The sequence below is a fragment of the Meles meles genome, chromosome 5 (assembly GCF_922984935.1).
Source record: "Meles meles chromosome 5, mMelMel3.1 paternal haplotype, whole genome shotgun sequence".
Taxonomy (NCBI): Eukaryota; Metazoa; Chordata; class Mammalia; order Carnivora; family Mustelidae; genus Meles; species Meles meles.
Window position 1 is genome coordinate 46594077 of NC_060070.1, and position 15994 is coordinate 46610070.

A 15994-nucleotide genomic window follows, 5' to 3' on the forward strand; every position below is an offset into this window, starting at 1 on the left:
AGCTATTCATGCTATCCTGCTTTGAATAGCTCCTTAGCAATGAATGGTGAGAAGAGTGAAGTTTGAAAATTTTCCAAACTTCCCAAGTGACTGTAATTTTATTTTGATATTCAGACCCATGAATTAGAGCCTTCCTTTCCAGTTTCTGTAGAAAAGTCTAAAATGAAAAGCACATGGATTCTTTCTCAACACTTGTCCAGCCCTAATTAGTCTATTTATGCCCCTCTAGTCTGTCTAAACCATAGTAGGTCCATTTGTCTCCAGGTTTGCTGAAAGCTTCAATCACAACCACATAAATACAAATAGAAGGAAACATATTTCCCACCCACACTCACTTTGTAGGATTGTTAAATGTTTGAAGAGTGGTATCAGAAGGGAAACTACTCTCTAGGAAGAAGGGAAGCATTAAGTTTCATCAGAACAAAATCAATCATTAGTAAATTCAGGAACAAGAGAAGCGGACAAAAAAAAAAAAAAAATAGGGTAATTGTACCAGGTAAGCATCCCTGGAGCACAAAAGCAGAGAGGCAAGAACATAGCAGGAGTCTGACCCAGTGGAGCTTCTCCCATTAAGCCTTCCCTGCACTTGAACCCTTAATGGTGGCCTGCCATTGGTCCCCACCTCACGATACTTATATGACAATTAGAAAATCCTGATTCAGGGAACAGAAAATAGTAGAAAGAGACACGTTTGGTGGTGGGGTGGGTGGGTGGTTTTAACTCACCCCAGCTGCTGGCAGTAAGTGTAAATAACCACACATTTGCATGCCCAGGTCTTACCTGTTCAGTTCATTATTATGGTCACCGGCAAGGTGCCCTGGTAAGAGCCATCAGGTGCTCATTCCCAGTTTGGGATCAGACCCTTCACAGCAGCAGCACAGTCCCTCATACATCGTATCAGTACATCGTCTTCTTTTGTCCCTTGACCTTCATCTACAAATCCAACCCTCTCTTCCCTCTAAGGCTCTGAGCTTAGATCTACACTCCACCACTCCCGACATAACAGGATAACAACTGGGCCTACATCTCCACCTTTTCTCTCTCCTGAGTGCCACCCCCCTTCCTCATTCCCAGTTCCTGCTGGAATTACCCATTGTCCTCAAAGCAGTCAGCATGTTTGAAACCAGCTGCCCAATCCCTTGCATTCCAGCGTTTCGCCCAGACAGTTCTAAACTTTAAGCATTCTCAAATGTCAGTTTGGGGTGCGTTAAATTACCAAAGATTGGGCGGTTTAAACAACGAAGGCTCATGATCCAAGATCAAGGTGGGCGTGAGAAGGTCTGCTTCCTTACCTGAAGCGGTCTGCGTGCTTGGATGCTCACAAGGCAGAAAACAGAGGAGCACGCTCTCATGGGACTTCTTATAAACGCCCTAATCTCATTCATAGTGGCGCCGCCCTTACCACCTCGCCTAATCCCAATTACCTCCCAAAGGCCCGCCCTCCTAGTCCCAGCACACCGAGGGGCTGGGTTTCAACATGCACATGCTGAGGGGACACGAACGTTTAGTCCACACTGAAGAGCTCTCCTCAACATGCGGTCATCCATCCTATAGCCAGTTTCTTCAAAACAATGTTTCTATTGTCTTCTTCTATTCTATTCTAATGTCTTCTTCCATTCCCGTATCTACCACCACTGACCTGGTCACCATTTTACTCCTTCCTTTTCTCGTAGAGGTCTAATTGACACCTCTGCCCTGGTGCTCTCCTCTCCAAACAGCCTGCGAGCAGCAATGCCAGATAGTTCTTCCTAAAACTCTCCTTCCTGCATACCCGCTTCCTGCTTCAGCCAGTTGTTTTTTTTGATATAAATGCTCAGATTCCTTACCCTAAGCCTCCAAGGCGCTCCTCACTCTGACCCCGCCTTCCTCTCCACACTCCATCCCAGACTACTCTCTCACACAAATACTACCTATGCCAGTCTCCTGTGCCTGCAATTACCACAATTACCACAAACTAATGGCTTAAAACAGCACAGATTTATCATCTTACCGTTCTGTAGATCAGAGGTCCAACACAGTTCTCATTGAGCTAAAACCAAGGTATCAGCAGGGCTGCGTTCCTTCTGGAGAGACTCAGAGGGAGGAAAGTTTCCTTGCTTTTTCCAGCCTTTCCTCCTCCTCTTCCACTTCTATTCCTTAGCTTTGTCCCCCTCCCTTCATCCTCATAGAACCTTGCATCTCTCTGAGCATTCTTCCCTACCACTGACTCAGAACTCAGCTGGGTGACATTCTCTGCTTTTAAGGACCCTTATGATTAGATTGGTCCCACCTGGACAATGCTGCTTCCATCTCCATTTCAGGATCCTTAACAATATCTGCAAAGTCCCTTTTGGCGTGTACAGGACATGTACACCAGGTGGCTACCTTGGGGGGAGATGGTTAGCAGAGAGCATGATTCTGCCTACCACACTCCTCTCATTCAAACCCATCTCCTAATATAACCATGCCACATACGCTAACTCCTTGGCTTATGTCCTCCTTTCCATGTGACCATCCTGCCCCTCACCACATCCTTTGCTTACTACACCAGGTTTTTATGACCACATTCTTCTCTAAACGGAACATATATTTGGCATCTGATGCCTGGTTATATTTCTCACTGTATACACACACATACACACCTCCCTGTCCCTCTCTATTTTCCTAGGATCTCCTAGAGGAATCAGTTCCGTGATGAAAGTGATACCAATGACTCAAGAACTTTGATAAAGAAGGAATCATGGCAAAGCTGCCACAGAAATAGGCTGAGAAGTAAATAATTGCTCTAGTGTTTACGGAATCTAATAGTTCATTGTTGTTGTTTTTTTAACTTTATATCACTGTATTTCAGATTTTAATGTGAATTTTCTTTAACTACAAGCAAAGATTCTACTTTAGAAAAAAAACGAAGGGGATTTCTATCTTCTAACAAATTGTCTGCTAGCCTTTTAAACACATGATGCTTTAAGCAACATTAGCGCTGTGCCACAAATAAACAGGATTTACATAATCTCACCAGGTGTCATGAATATGGAAAGACAAAGGGAGAAAAACCAAAAAGCCATTCATAAGTGTGAATTTGAACCTCATATTGCTCACAGGAGAAACCATTTTCCAAGGTGAGGATCACAGCGATTTAATGCCTGAGTGTGATGAGAAAGCTGATTTCCCTACTCATATAATTATGCTGCTAATTTCTTAGGTGCAAAAACAGTTTCCTCATTGTATTTGTTCCTAATAAGTATGGAACAGTTTAGACTCTACAAAATCAGACTAAATATATCCCCATACTGCCAGATCACTGGGCTTAATTTCCCCCATAAGAAGGAGATGATTATACTCCTAGAAAAATTCTTCCTGAGAATAATGGGCTTTCAGAGGGTAAGTTCCCTGCAGTAGAAGGCTAGAGGAGAGCCAGAGGGGACCAGTGGAAATAGAGTAGGTCTGAGTCAAGGCACTGCTGACCTAGGGGCCAAAGATATCATTGATATCCCTAAAGATATGACATTCACCCAGAAGTTCAATGATGAGGGAGCATGTGAACTATAGATTAAGACACAGCTGCATAATTATCACAAGTCAACTAGAATGTGTTTCAACACTTGGACAATATCCCATTGTTCTTTGAAAGTGCAGTACTGGCAATAGGAATAATGAAGCCTGAGAGAACTTAGAAATATGATTTAAAAAAAAAATTCTAACTCTGTCGAACTCCTTAACAATATGCAGGAGATGAGCTAGATGTCTTCTGCAGATCTCTCTTAATGTGGGGTTCACTCCTGCAAAGTCTAAAGCTAGCTTTTCACCAGGGAGAGGGAACAAATCAAGATTCCTGAGCTGGTGGGGTTTACTAGATGGCAGGAAATTTCAGATAAGTACACATAGCCAAATATGAATAAAAGTGATTAGAGTTATGAAGTGTGAGTGGAGCATGGAAGAAAAAGAAATTCCTTTCATCTGGGATCTGGAAAGCTTTTTTTGGAAAATGTGGTTTTGAGGGTGTATCTTAAGGAATGGGTGAATTTTGGCAGAACGGGATATAAGAAAGGAAATTCCAAAAACTGATTCCAAAATTCATATAGAAATTCAAAGGACCCAAATAGCTACAACAACTTCAAGGAAGAAGAACAAAGTTGGAGGACTTACACTATCTGATTTCAACACTAATTATAAAGCTACAGTAATCAAGAAGTATGATTTAGCATAAAATAGGCAAATAGAACAATGCAACAGAACAGACTATCCAGAAATAAGCCAGCACACGTACACGGGCAACTGATTTTTTTTTTAATTTTTTAAAGATTTATTTATTTATTTGACAGAGATCACAAGTAGGCAGAGCAGCAGGCAGACAGAGAGAGGAGGACGCAAGCTCCCTGCTGAGCAGAGAGCCCGATGCGGGGCTCCATCCCAGGACCCTGAGATCATGACCTGAGCTGAAGACAGAGGCTTTAACCCACTGAGCCAACCAGGCCTCCCCCGACAACTGATTTTTAATAAAGGTGCAAAGGCAACTTAGTAAGAAAGGTTCTTTTCAACAAATAGTGCTGAAATAATTAGATATCTTAATACAAAATACAAAAATAAAAGTTGAACTTAGATCCATACCTCACAACATACAAAAAGATGAACTCAAAATGGATCATAGACCTTAATATAAAACTTCAAACTATAAAACTTATAGGAAATAAGACTAAATATTTATGACCTTAAATTTGGTGACGATTTCTTTGACACAATGCCAAAACTATGACCTGTATTAAAAAGAATTGATAAAGTGGACTGTATCATAATAAGGAACTTCTGCTCTTCTAAGACACTATCAAGCAAATGAAAAAGACACGCTACAGGCTGAGAGAAACTATTTGCAGATCATATATGATAAAGGATTTATATTCATAAGAACTCTCAAAAGTCAATAAAGAAACAAACACCCCCATTTAAGACAATGGGCCAAAGACATGAAAAGAAATTTTACCAAAGATAGAAGTTTTCAGATGACACAAATAAATAGGAAATTTCAAGCCAGAATGGTAAGTTTGTGAGCTAATACCACAGCACCCCGGGGGACAGGGTTTTAACGTGCATCATGAAATGGGTTAAAAATATCCATTCAGAAAAAAGGGTTTCATACAAGATGTAGAGACCCCTTCCTGTTTTACGAGCCCCTCACTGAAAGACAAGGAATTCCATACACTGAGGAAAGGGATGAAGAAACCGGTTCTACCAGGGTCTCAAAGAACAACGAAGGCTCTCTGAAAACATCCACTCCAAGCTCATGCTTCATGTGGAGGTGGGATCCAAATTCATACTCCATTTAAGAGGCAAAAATCCCCAAGCAAAAATTCAAAAATAATATAATTCTAGATTGATCAAATCACTTAGGGCTTAAGGATAAGGAACACAAACATAAACTTGTTCTCCAGGAGAATTTTTATAAAACCAGGGTGTGTGGGACAATCAATCATAGGAAAAAAATAATACTCACTGAAAGGAATCTCATGCAACTGCACACACACACACACACACACACACACACACACACACACACACAAAGAACAGCTGGAAACAATTGTCAGCAAGAAGTAGCAAATCCAAAAAAACCCTAGGGTGATTAGTATCCCTAAGCCTGAAGTTATGAAACAACCTAAAAGAGATGATAAAATGAGTATGGCTGAATCATTTAAAAAAAAAAAACTATCTATCTATCTATCTATATATATATATTAAATAACGAATGTAATGAAGCAATCAGGACCTCATGAGAAAAGAACAGATCAATTTTTTTTTTTGAAAGAGCCAAACAGGGGCGCCTGGGTGGCTCAGTCATTAAGCGTCTGCCTTCAGCTCAGATCATGATCCCAGGGTCCTGGGATGGAGCCCCGCATCTTGATCCATAAATTTAATTCAGTAAGTGCTTGAACAACAAACTTTAACTTTCAGTATCAAGTATGTTCATTAAAATCCAAGAATAATCTCTAAAATACTTTAAATAAATATACAAATGAATGAATGCATAAATAAAATACTTATTTAAAAAGAGAGTAAAAACAACTACACTGGAATTAAATTTTAAAAAGAGAGAGAGAATAAAAGCAAATGAGCCACAATGGAACATGTAGAATAGGCCAATCACTATTTTAAGTGCTTTCCATGTTTTATCACTTTAAGCTCACAAAGTTTTAGATGGATGTTATCCCTTTTTGTATATGAGGAAACAGTCTCAAATGGGTTAGGTACCCTGGTTATGAATGCACAATTACTTGCTAATTAGCAAGTAATAGAACCAAGCCCAAAAAGATTATTTCTAGGCCCCATGCTCTTGACCACAGCTGCGTGAGATAAAGCAAGAGAGGAGAAAAGCAAAGCAAAGGAAATAGAAATCACAAAATAAGATGCTAGAAATAAAACATCATCTGTAATCACAACACGTTTAGATGGAAGAAATGAGCAAGTTAAAAGATAGATTTACAGATTTCATCCATTTGCCTGAAATAAAGCAAAAGTGAAATTGAAAACAGATTGAAGGTTAAAAAGAATGCATAAAGAGATCAAAAGTTAGAGATAGAAAAAAAAAGAACAGACAAAAAGTAACCAACAAGAAGGGGACCATTCAAGCCTTCCACAGGTCCTCGATTTCTTAGAACCCAGTTTGGTCCCCCGTTCGGCAGCTCTGCATCTGAACAATACACGGGATCGCCCAGAGCCTTCATTCTTCTGCCTGTAAAACAGATCTAAGGACAGTCCCTCCCTCCCTCCGGCCAATTTTTATGGACTGCCTACTGTGTTCCACCCTTGTGGAGCCCATGTTGTAGCAGGAGGATAACAGAGGGGACCACAGACATGATAACCATATAAATTGTATATACTGTAGAGAAGGAAAAACAGAGTTTGATCAGGGAGATGGGGGCGCTGGACAGGAAAAAGGGGAATGCGGTGCCCAGTCTGGAAGGATGGCCAGCGTCAGCCTCATTCAGAATGCTAAGGAGGGGACTCTTACTTTGCTAGGACACCAACACAGTTCTACAAATGGGTGACTGCAACACCAGAGATTCGTTGTGCCTCAGGCCTGAGGCTGGAAGTCTGAGATCGGGTGGCAGCCGGCTTGCTTCCTTCTGGAGGCTGTGAGGGTTGATCTCCAGGCCTCTCTCCTTGGCTTGCATTCTCCCGATTTCTCTTCACATTATCTTCCTCCTATGCGTATCTCTGTGTCTGGAAGTTCTGTTTTTATAAGGACACAATCATATTGGCTGGAAGTCCACCCTCATGACCTCATTTTAACAAATTACATCTGCAACAACCCTGTTTCCAAATAAGGTCCAATTCTCAGGTTTGGGGGAGTAGGACTTCAACATGTGAATTTGGCAGGTCTGGAGGGGTTATAATTTGACCCAAAACAGAAGGCACTGGAGGAGAAACTTTCAAGAGATAAGCGAGTGGGCCAAGTGGATATGTAAAGGGAGAAAGTTCCAGATAGAACGGCTAGGGCAATAGCCCCCCCCCCCCCCCCAGTTACAGATGAATGTCTAATGTCTTCAAGGGAGACCACTGTGCCTGGAGCAGGATGAGTCAGGGGAAGAACAGTGGATGAGATCAGATCGGCTGGGGGATGGGGGAGGAAAGCGTTGGGGTCGTTGCCACTCTAGCTTCTTTGCTGAGTGAAACTGGAAGCCATTGCAGGTTTTTGAGCAGAGAAGTAACCTGACTTAACTTATATTTAACAGGATCAAAAATTTAAGCCTCTGGGCACCTGGATGGCTCAGTGGGTTAAGCCTCTGCCTTCGGCTCAGGTCATGGTCTCAGGGTCCTGGGATCGAGCCCCGCATCGGGCTTTCTGCTCAGCGGGGAGCCTGCTTCCCCACCCCCCTCTGCCTGCCTCTCTGCCTACTTGTGATCTCTCTCTCTCTGTCAAATAAATAAATAAAATCTTAAAAAAAAAAAAAGAAAATTTAAGCCTCTGTGTTGAGCATTCTCATAGGAGCATTACAAAAATTAAGTTAGCACAGAGGCTGCTTAGTGCCCCAAAGAGATCATCTGTTACTGTTGATAAGGTTGCTGGTAGTGTCCCACCCAGATTCCTTTACTAGGCTGTGTGTCATTCCGCTGCTAGGGGTGGTGGCCCACTTGTGCTCCCTTCTCTAGAGAATGGCCCTTGGTCAAAGCAAAAGCCGCCTGCCCCTGAACAGCTTGGAGCTATGAAAAGTCATGTCCTTGCCTCAAGAGGGAGTGCTTCTGTGGTGCAATCTGTGCCTCCTGTCTGATGCAACGGATACATGTGACATTCTGAAGAGGCTCACAGTGGGTTGAGAAAATGACACCTGCTGGAACACTGCCAACCTGGGCTTTAAGGGACAGAGAGAAGACAAGATGAAAGAAGGCTGTCAGACCTCCCAGAATTCTACATGCAGGAAATAGGTGGATAAACTATTCAATGATAAATACATTCAAGAAAAAGGAAGGATGCTTGCTCTCAACCGATGAGGGCAGATGTCCTTGAAACCAGCACGGCAAGTCATAAGTAGAAGAGTCCCCATGGGGCCAGGCACTCCAGGGCAGGGAGTGGACCAGACCCACTTTCCACAGTGACCTGTGCCTTCTCTGTGGAGCTCTACTACATCTTTGCCACAGTCTGAGGTCGGGAGCAGTACGCTCTGTATGGCCTCCTTTTCTTTGTCTTCGCCATCCTGCTGAGCATGGGGGCATGCATCTCCATTGTGCTCACCTCCTTCCAGTTGTCTGGGGAGGATTACCACTGGTGGTGGCCGTCTGTGCTGAGTGTTGGCTCCACTGGGCTCTTCATCTTCCTCTGCTCCGTCTTCTACTATGCCCCGCGCTCCAACATGTCAGGGGCAGTCCAGACAGTCGAGTTTTTTGGCTACTCCTTACTCACTGGTTATGTCTTCTCCCTCATGCTAGGCACCATCTCCTTTTTTTCTTCTCTAAAGTTCATCCATTATATCTATGTTAACCTCAAGATGGACTGAGTTTTGGGTGACAAAACTATTGCTCTTCTCTCCCATTCTTCACGTCCAGAGACCCACTGATCTTTCTTACTGATGTCTCTTCTGATTGAGTGACCGAATTGTGTGATGGCATTGTTGCCTTCCCCTTTGCCCTTTGGATCTCCCTTCCCCCAGAGGGCCTGGAAATTACAAATCTCTATTATATGAGGAGTATATATTTGAACACTTTAATTTGCCTTTAGTTTTGGTCCTGATTTTTCTTTTTACAATTATCAAAATAAAATTTATTAAGAAAAAGGAAAAAAAAGAAGAAGAAGAAGAAGTAAGGATAATTGCAAGGACAGAGCTGTAGACCCGAAGGGCAAAGCCATGAGCCACAGAGGATGATTTCCAGGACTTGCAACCAAATGGAGTCAGCCCAGTTGAATTTCAAATTGCTTGGGATTGGTGACTCCTTCTTTTCCTTCCAGTTTCTCCCTTTTCGAACAGTAATATCTATAACTAGTATGGTGGGCTTGTCTCACCACTGCATTTTGGGAATAAATCATTTATTCTCTAGCTTTACAGGCCCACAGATAATATTTCTTCAAGATGGGTCACATCCGGGTCTCACCTGTACCTGACTTAGATGATTAAGATGACGAGATTGGGGAGACACCTGGGTGGTAGAGTCGGTTAAGCATCCACCTCTTGGTTTCAGTGTGGGTCTTGATCTCATGATCAGGAGATTGAATCTTTCCTTGGGCTCTGTGCATGCTCAGCACAGAATCTGCTTGAGATTCTCTCTCCCTCTTGATCTTTTCCTCCCATTTGTGCTCTCTTTCTTTCTTAAACAAATACATAAAAATCAATCTTTTTAAAAAAGATGATGAGATCGGGACTTTTGAGCTAATAAGATTTAGGCTATATATTGGACTCTGAGTGGATGCTGAAATAATTGAGACTTGTCCCCCAAATAGGTCCATGTCCTAATCCTTGTACCTCACATGACAAAAGGGATTTTGCAGATACAATTAAGATTCTCAGGATGGGAGATTATCATGGATAATCCAATGCAATCATAAGGGTCCTTATAGGAGAGAGGCAGGATGGTCAGAGGCAGAGGTGTAAATCAGAAGTGGAGAAGGCAGTGATACAAGGCCATAAGCCAAAGTGGGAGCAGCCTCTGAAAGCTGGAAAAGGCAAGGAAGTGGACTTTTCCCTAAAGCCTTCAGGTGGAACACAGCCCTGATGACCCTGATTTTAGCCCACTGACACTAATATTGGACTTCTGTGCTCTAGAACTACAAGGGAATAAGTTAAGTTTTTGGTACTTGGCTATAGTAGCAATAGGAAATAAATTCAGGAACCAACATGAACGTGAAGCCCATGCTGCCCACTGCACTGTTGTGAAGTTCTTTGTCTCTGAGTTGGGAATCTCTTGTCTTTTGCCAGTTTCCACAAATCCAGGCCAGGCTAACTCAATAGCTTGCAGGAGGGGTTCAATCTCGGACCCTTTATAGTTCTTGACATTCAGTTAATAAAAATGATGGTATGGTCATGGGGTATTTAACTTCTAGGAATATTCTTCAGCCTTTTGACTGATAAATATAGTTCTAAATAAGATACCACTTTAATAGCTTTGAAGCTTAGGAAATAAGAAACAGCCCATGGTTTATATTTGGTTGCTTAAATTATGAATAATAATATTCATATTAGTAAAAGTTAATAGACTCAGCACTCTTCAATGCTAATAGAAAGTATCTGTTTGTGAGAATGTGTTAATTGCAAGAAGTATTCCATGCTTGTTCTACTGTTTGGTGTTAGAGGCTTAAAGAAAAATATTTTCCTCAAAAAATATTATGGCAAAGGGATTTCTTTCAGCAGAATAAATGAAATCTGATGCATGACTCAGACCACGGGCTCCTCGAGGTGATAGAAATTAGGAAGCATTAGAACATGGGATAATTTTTAAAGGAAATGAAAAATCTGGATGTGTGAAAACAAAGAACCAGAGAAAATTCCTGTGCAATCAAATGCATTTATTTTTTAGCTTAAACAAGACAGGTGGTGAGCAAATTCATAATGAAAATGCCACCCAGAGATTAGCAGCTGGCTGTGCATGCAACCATGTATGCAAAACCAAGTTTTTCCCAATACCAGCGTGCAGATTGGATTCCTTCATGAAATTAACTCTGTGTCACACCCAGTTACTCTGCGTATCTGTTGATGGGGAATTTACAACCCATTTACCATCTCGTCTGACAACCTTCCCTACATTTCTGGGGACAGGAATGTCATGCAATGTACTATGGATTGGTACTCACTCTAAGAGAGGAGGGGCAAGGCTGTCGTCTATAGGGTTTAGCATGGGTGGCCAGAAGGTCTCAGAAAAGCTAATTCAGTACAACCAACAGAAATATTGGACACAGTGACTGAGACGAGTCTTCTGACATCCCCACAGAGGCTTAGCCCCCTGATAAAAGTTGGGTTCAGTTAAGGGTTGAGTGGAAGGGAGAGACCTGGGGGATCCTACAAGAGATAGGAGACAGTCCCCTAGCTTACACTGCTTTATGAACATCCCAGCCTCTTCTGGATACAAAGGCTCAAATTCACAATATATTAGAGCTAGGATGAATTACCTACTCCAGATTCCTCACATTACAGTTAACCACGTGGCAGCCCAGAGAGGTAAAGCAACTTGCTAAAGGTAGAGCATGGTAATGGCAGGACCAGACTGGTATGCAGTATGCTAACCCCCACTCAAGAACATTGACACTGAGTACGTGGCCAAATTCTTCAACAAGGAGGATGAGACTATGTAAATACTTTCTTCCCCAAGAAGCCTGAACTGTGTTGAAAGGCATAGAAACTCAGCTTATTCAGCTCTTTTCTGAGGGGACTCTCTTCTCTCTGTCTCTGTCTCTTATAACCCTCCCACCCACCCAAACAATTCTGGTGAATGGAGATTTCTTGCTTTACAAAGACACACCCAACATCTTCAGGAAGACACTTTAGAGAATAGTTTCTCAGTCCAGGTCTTTGTGTGAGGTCTGGGATACTGGCTTATTTTCTAGAACAATAGGTGGTTCTGAAATCAGAAGATCATCCTCCCCAAAGGAGGAGTTCTGGTCTGTGTTCACAAAGTTGGGGATGTCAAACTTCATGAGCCTGTTCAGCTCCTCCTCTGGCCCCCCGTTGCTTCTAATGGCTTCCTGGAGTTGAACACTGCTGTCAAGGGCTGTGGTCTGTTGACAGGCTTTAACCCTATCCAAGTGTTCCATTTCATTGATATAGCAATGAAAGAGAGACCTGGATTCCTCATTGCCGGGTCGAGAAAACACCTTATCTGGCTCCACTGGTCTTCCAAAGTCTGACACAAAGCTATTCATTCTGAATCTCTTCTCTGAAGATTCTGCATTGCTGTAACGAGAAGGAAAAGATAAAACTGCTTACACACCAGCTCAGTCACCTCCAGAAATCATGGTTTTGGAGGGTACCTGGGTGGCTCAGTCGGTTCAGTGTCCGACTTTTGGTTTCAGCTCTGTCACGATCCCAGGGTCCTGATATCGAGTCCTGCCATCAGTGTATGTGTGTGCCATCAGGGAGCACCATCACACTCCCCCCTGCACATATGTTCTCTCTTTCAAATGAATACTCTCCTAGAAAGTTTCTTTCCATTCAGTTTCTATCCCCTTTAGGTAACACTGCCTTGATTTCGATTTCTATTGATAAGCTTTGCCTATTCTTGAACTTCCCATCAATTTCCACCTCCTATAGGTAATGTTTTGATTTTTATCACCATAGGCTAGTTTAGCCTGTTTCTGAAATTCATACAAATTCATACAATATATAGCCTACTGTGCCTGAATTCTTTTGCTCGGTGTAATGTTTTTTTTCAGATTCATCCATGTTGTTGCATACAATAATAGTTTATCCTTCTTGCTTAGTGATATTTCATCATATAAGTATACTACAATTTGTTTATTTGTGCAATTAAAGGGCATTCGGGTTGTTGACAGTTTGGCACTGTTGTGCTTAGAGCTGCTAAGAACATTCTGGGTAAGTTTCTTTGTAGATATACATTTTTACTGCTCTTGACTAAATAACTAACAGTAGAATTACTGGGTCACATAGTAGATCTATGCTTGACTTTTTATGAAACTGCAGTTTTCCAAAAGTGGTTCTGCCATTTTAGACCCTCACCACAAAGTATGAGAGTTCCATTATTCCTCATTCTTGTCAACATTTGATGTTGTCAGTCTTTTCAAGTTAGTCACACTAGTGGGAGAGAAATGGCATCTTGTCAGGATTTGAATGTGCATTTCTCTGGTATCTAGTAATGTTGATCACCTTTGCATGTGTTTGCTGGCTATTGGTTTATCTTCTTTTGTGAAGTTTCTGTATGAGCCTTTGCACATTTTAAAAATTGGATTGTTTATTTTTGTTACCAATTTGTGATTGTTTCATAACACATTTTGAATACAAATCTTTTGTCAAGTGTATTGCAAACATTTTGTCTTGATCTGTGACTTGCATTTTCATTCTTCTTTTATTTTTTTTAAGATTTTTATTTATTTATTTGACAGAGATCACAAGTAGGCAGAGAGGCAGGCAGAGAGAGAGAGGAGGAGGAAGCAGGCTCCCTGCTGAGCAGAGAGCCCAATGTGGGGCTCGATCCCAGGACCCTGAGATCATGATGTGAGCTGAAGGCAGAGGCTTAACCCACCGAGCCACCCAGCATCCCTGCATTTTCATTCTTAAGATGTCTTGATAAATAGCAGCTTTAAATTTCAGTTAAGTTCAAGTTATCAATTTTTTAATTTTATATTTAGTGCTTTTTATATCATTTCTAACAAATAATTGCCTACCCTAAATTCATGACAATATTCTCTTATGCTTTCTTCTAGAAGTAGGTTGTCCAATAGCCACTAGCCACAGGGGACTACTTAAATTTAAATTAAATAAAATGTAAAATTCAGTATCTCCATTATACTACCCACATTTCAAGTGCTCAGTAGCTACATATGGCCCAGGGTTACCTAATTGGACAGCACAGAGAACAGTTACGACATCATAAGAGTTCTCTTGGATAGAGCTCTTCTAGGAGCTTTTACTGTGAGCATATGATGCATGTTGAGATAGGGATCAAGGTTCATTTTTCAGTTTATCCAGTTGATCCACCACTGTCATTTAAAAGACTTCCCTTTCAATTTACCTTAGACACAGCAATAAACAATAAGAAAAAAATTCCATTCACAATAGCATCAAAAAAATAGAACACAGGCAAACTTCATTTTATTGCTTTTCATTTCATTACACTTCACAATCCTGTGGGTTTTTTTTTTTTTTAACAAATTGAGGGTTTGTGGCAACCCTGTGTCTGAAAACTCTTTCAGTCCCATTTTTCCAATAGCATTTACTCACTTTCTGTCTCTGTGTCACATTTCAGTAATTCCTGCAATAGTCCAAACATTTTCATTATTATTACATTTGTTATGGTGATCTGTGATCAGTGATTTTTAATGTTACTCTCAATTAGTTTTGGGGCACCATGAACTGCACCCACACAGGATGGCAAACTCAATTGATACATGTTGTGTCCTGACCAGCCTTCCCTATATCTCTCCCTTTTCTTGGGCCTCCCTATTTCCTGAGACACAACGATATTAAATTGTTGTGGCCCTAAGTGTAAGTGAAAGGAAGAGTTACACATCTCTCACTTTCAACCAAAAGCTAAAAATGGTTAAGCATACTGAGAAAGACACGTCAAAAACCAAGACAGACCAAAAGCTACTCCTTTTGTGCCAAACAGTTAACAGTTAAGGAAAAAGTTCTTGAAAGAAATTGAAAGTGCTGCTTCAGTGAACACACCAATGGTAAGAAAGTAAAACAGCCATACTGCCAATATGGAGGAAGTTTTAATGATCTGGATAGATGACCAAACCAGCAACAAGATTCCCTTCAACCAAAGGCTAATCCAGAGCAAGGCCCTAACTCTCTTCAATTGTGTGAAGGCTGAGAGAGGTGAGGAGGCTGCAGAGGGAAAGCCTGAAGTTAGCAGAGGTTGGCTCATGAGGTTTAAAGAAAAACAACCATCTTCATAACATCAAAGGGCAGGGAGAAGGGGCAGGTGCTGGTGTAGAAGCTGCAGCAAGTTATCCTGAAGATCTAGCTGATATCATTAATGCAGGCGGCTACACTAAACAGACTTTTGGTGCAGACGAAACAGACTTCTATTGGAAGATGCCGCCATCTAGGACTTTAATAGTTAGAGAAGAGAAGTTAATGCCTGACTTCAAAGGACCAGCTGACTCTCTTGTCAAGGGCTAATGCACCTGGTGACTTTATACTGAAGTCACTGTCATGCACCATTCTGAAAATCCTGTGGCACTAAGGAGTTTATGCTAAATCTACTCTGCCTGTGCTCTATAAATGGAACAACAAAGGCTAGATGACAGCACATCTGTTTACAACACAGTTAATGAATATCTTAAGCTCACGGTTGAGACCTACTGCTCAAAATAAAGATTCCTTTCCAAATAATACTGCTCATTGATAATGTACTTGGTCACTGAAGAGCTCTGATGGACATGTACAAAAAGAAGATTCATGTCGTTTTCATGCCTGCTAACATGACATCCATTCTGTACCCATGAATCAGGAGAAATTTTGACTTTCAAGTCTTACTTTTTAGGAAATACATTTCATAAGGTTATTGCTGTGGCAGATAATGATTCCTCTGGTGGATCTAGGCAAAGACAAGCCAAAACCTCCTGGGAAGGATTCACCATTCTAGATGCCACTAAAAACATTTATGATTTAAAAGAGGTTAAAAAAACCAACATGAACAGGACTTTGGGAGAAACTGACTCCAATGCTCATGAATGACTTTGAGAGCTTCAAGATTTCCATGGAGGAAGTAACTGTGGATGTGGTGGAAACAGCAAGAGAGCTGGAATAGAAGTGGAGCTGAAGATGGGACTGGGGATCCAAACTTGAAAGGATGAGGAGCTTCTTATGGTTGAGCAAAGAAATTAGATTCTTGAGATGGTGTCAACTCCTGGTAAAGA

At 41.5% G+C, this 15994-nt stretch overlaps 1 protein-coding gene across 3 annotated transcripts in view; it reads right to left on the minus strand.

Moving 5' to 3' along the window:
- Positions 1-10991: 10991 nt before the first annotated feature.
- MRAP2 (melanocortin 2 receptor accessory protein 2) overlaps positions 10992-15994 on the minus strand; it is a 50691-nt gene continuing 45688 nt past the window's right edge. For all 3 annotated transcript variants that reach the window (XM_046005858.1, XM_046005856.1, XM_046005857.1), the window contains one exon: positions 10992-12344. In XM_046005858.1, coding sequence (XP_045861814.1) covers positions 11951-12344 — 394 coding nt within the window. In that variant the 3' untranslated portion in view covers positions 10992-11950. The remainder of the gene's footprint in view (positions 12345-15994) is intronic.